This window comes from Exophiala oligosperma (assembly GCF_000835515.1).
Source record: "Exophiala oligosperma strain CBS 72588 unplaced genomic scaffold supercont1.70, whole genome shotgun sequence".
In the NCBI taxonomy this organism is placed as follows: Eukaryota; Fungi; Ascomycota; class Eurotiomycetes; order Chaetothyriales; family Herpotrichiellaceae; genus Exophiala; species Exophiala oligosperma.
This window is the reverse complement of record NW_015622887.1, coordinates 13,264-16,681: the sequence shown is the minus strand read 5'-3', so window position 1 is coordinate 16,681 and position 3,418 is coordinate 13,264. Positions and strand designations below refer to the sequence as shown.

At 49.1% G+C, this 3,418-nt stretch overlaps 2 protein-coding genes across 2 annotated transcripts; both read left to right on the top strand.

Moving 5' to 3' along the window:
• Window positions 1-997: 997 nt before the first annotated feature.
• On the top strand, window positions 998-1,546 carry PV06_11824 (uncharacterized protein; the record flags this gene model as incomplete). Its single annotated transcript, XM_016413559.1, has 1 exon — window positions 998-1,546. One exon carries the CDS (start codon window positions 998-1,000, stop codon window positions 1,544-1,546), a length of 549 nt encoding a protein of 182 aa, XP_016256064.1.
• Window positions 1,547-2,231: 685 nt separating this feature from the next.
• PV06_11823 (uncharacterized protein) lies at window positions 2,232-3,406 on the top strand (the record flags this gene model as incomplete). The annotated part of the gene is made up of 4 exons (XM_016413558.1): window positions 2,232-2,652; window positions 2,700-2,989; window positions 3,039-3,328; window positions 3,397-3,406. The coding sequence occupies 4 exons, from the start codon at window positions 2,232-2,234 to the stop codon at window positions 3,404-3,406; spliced, it is 1,011 nt and encodes a 336-aa protein (XP_016256063.1).
• Window positions 3,407-3,418: the final 12 nt, after the last annotated feature.

Here is a 3,418-nt window from a genome sequence, read left to right as displayed (position 1 = left end):
TCGAAGGCTTTCTCGAGAAGAAAGTCGGCTGCTTTTTGATATTCATGTTTATATGATTCGTTCTTCACCCGAGACTTGAGCCAGTCACAGTAGTCTTGTAAATTAACGTCGTGGTGGCCCGCGATGTCGAGACGCATGGTTTCGGGCCACTGCATGCTCTTTGACTCTGTCGAAGATTGAGGAGGCAGAGCGTTGGTGAACTAGATGAGGTCCTGTCGAAAGAAACAGATCTGCTGTTGACACGTTTCTTCCGCGGGTATTTGCGTCGAAGGCTGTCCGGGATGTCGTCGTGAGATTGAAGACGATTTTTATCCTCGACATACCTGACGAGAGTTCGTAGATGGCTCGCTTTCAATATGTACAATTTCTGAGATTCAGTGTCGCACCAGCACCAGAAATGATGGATACCGGGTGGCCCCGGACAACGCATTAGGGCATAGACCTATCGTCAAGTAGAGGGATTGGCTGTTGTGGGTTCTTCGAGGTCAATTTGAGCGGCACGGTCAGCCAGCATGTGTGGGTAGCCAACCCCCCAAGTTTCGTAGTTTTAGTCGCTGCTCTATTACAGTAAACTTGGTTGAAGGTTGTAATTCCCTGGGTTATTAGGCTCTATATAGTGTCATTTGCCACATACAGCGTCTACATGGTACATACTGTAGTTGAAATTCCCTTGAAGCGCGGACAGCTTCCAAATATGCACAGTAAGTCAACTGTCAATTCATACATAAATCACGCAAGATCCGCGTTTGGAGACCACCTAGTAATAATGGCACAGCCAAACAATTCCTCAACGTGGCAAGCTAGACCACCTTACCGGCCCTATTCGCGATGTTCACAGGGTGGAAATAAGAAGTACGCCCGTCAGTCTCAACATCCTCTGTATATGCAACAGCGATCGTCTGAAGAGCAGTGAGGAGATTCCTCACCGCCGAATGGTACGCCAGCATCTTATACGCACACAATCCCAGGTGCTCAAGGACCACTGCAGACATCTCCAATGTCGCCTACTGCTCAGGTTTACTCGTTCATGCCCGTTTCTGGTAATCCTCAGCACAAGCGACCCCGCCAAGGATACGAAGAGATAGATAGATTGTACAAATGTGGCTGGAATGGCTGTGAAAAGACATATGGCACCTTGAATCACCTAAATGCGCACGTGAATACACAATCCCATGGTACAAAGATAACACCAGAAGAATTCAAAGAGACTCGCAAAGAGTGTAAGGCCCGTAAGATGGAGGAGGAAGAGCGACGAAGACAGGTGGTCGCTGAAGCCTGCAAATTGACGATGCAGCTGGAGATGCAGACCGAGCTCCGAAGCCAAGTTATGAACGGAACGGAGACAGACCTTCGCTTCCTCCTATCGACACTCAAGGTGCAGACAGACAAACTCAGGGGCGAAATTGTCAACATCAAGGCGGAATGCTCTACTCACATGAAAATAGGCGGATGGGCAGCTATGCTAACTATCTCAGTTGTTTATATGGCCCACATGGTCAGATCTACAGTACCGGCAGCGTCAAGGTCAAAGCAAGTGGCTATTTGATGGCTTGTAAGTGTAGGCCTCTTAATCTCAATGATTCCATACTTGCATGACAGTGGCGCAGTGTCTCTTTGTTTTCCCCATTGATTAAATCACTTTTTTGTTCACTTTTTTGTTCACTTTTTTGTTCACTTTTTCTCAGAACTTGACGGATGGGAAATGGCACGGTGCTACAAGATGTTAGCCAAGGATATTAGCTTAATATGGCCGAAAGATGCACCTCTGAGTCGACAAACTCCATTTCCCTGGCCCACAATTATCAGAGTTTCAGAATTCATTGCGTAGAGACGGGGCTGAAAGGGAAGAAATAGTCAGTCACAGAGAGGAGTTCAATAAGAAACTTGAAAAGGTCATCATACTGTATCGAGGAACATTACCAATAAATCACAACAGCCTCAGTGAGCTCAGGGGACGAGCCCGGAACCGGCGGTGGTTTGGCGTCTTCGCCGTGCAGGGAATATGCAGTCGGAGGAACTACGGCGCCTGATGTCAAATCCACGTGGTTACTTCCTTAGCAAGTTCGTCAGATACTGTATACTGTAAGAACGTTCATCGTACTATATAACAAGACCAAGTCAGGTAAGATTTCCCAACTCTGTAAATCGCGCGGCATTCTTGACCCAGAATTTTTGCCACTTGGACACATTTAGGCCTTGGGAATTTCGTCCTCGAAAAAGTTTCCCTCGCCATGCGGACCAGCCGAGCACGACTGGAGGATGCAAAGTTCGAAACGGAAAGGCGCAGGCAACATCGAGGGACTGCACGTATTTCTCTTGATATTTTAAAGTTTCAATTCGAGGATCACGAGCAACTTGATAAAGACAACATTGACCGTCTGAAGGGCATCTACCGACGCGAAGGATGTCGACCACACTTTATCAACAATCGTATTTTGGTCGAAATTGATGAAACGTGTTTCGAGGCCGCCCTTGCTCTTTCAGGTGTGGCAGCAACGGAGCTGCTCACCCCCCGAAGAGATGACTACCCGGAGCTTCGATTTCCTATTGGTGCAGAAGTCATCTGCCTCCATGGAAAGCACCGTATCCAAGCCGGTCGCGAATTTTTGTCTCCTCGGGACAAATGGTGGGTCGCTGACATCTATCTTGGTGGTGAGTTACAAAGCACGATGAACGCTGTGGACTGATGTACCGGCCAGGGCTGTCGACGGATGTGAAGCGCGGCCTCGTCGAGGAATACGCGAACGAAAGCATTCCCACGGACGGAATGATCTTCTACAAGATCCGCCTGTACCACTTTCAGCGCAACCTCAGCTTTGAGTCGAGATGGTGGGCTCGCCTCCGAGGCTGCCGGAGTCGTAATTTGAAAGCACTGTTAAAGCACCCTGAACTCACAGCAGCTTTCGAGGCTCTGCTCGATGTACCCGGCCTATGGGGCGGAATGTTACTTACAACGCTTCACAAAGTGCTGGGACTGAAGTCTGACGACGTAGGTGGTGCTACCAAACATTGACTTGCCATGGACCGACTTGTCGCAGGAGATACTGAATTATCTTGAACATATCCGACGATTTTGGCACGATTTGGTTGATGGTGACCCCAGTGCCATGCAAAGGTTTGATCATCGAGACGTGAAGGCGCTGGAGCTCCGAGCTCCAGGTGTTTCCACACATGATGCGGAGGAGATTGAAGCCCAAATCCGTGCCGGTCGAATTCTGAGAGCCTTCAGTGAGGAGGAGCGACGGCACATTCTTCAGCGATTATGCGGATTTAAGTACCTGATCCCATCCCTGCATACATTTTTCCGGGATGTCACCTACTGGGAGGCGTGCGTCGGGAGCGTCAAGCACTTGATGACGTTATCGCGCCGCGACACGATCTTATCGGCCTTTGAAGGCCGATTTAGCGCCACCAATCA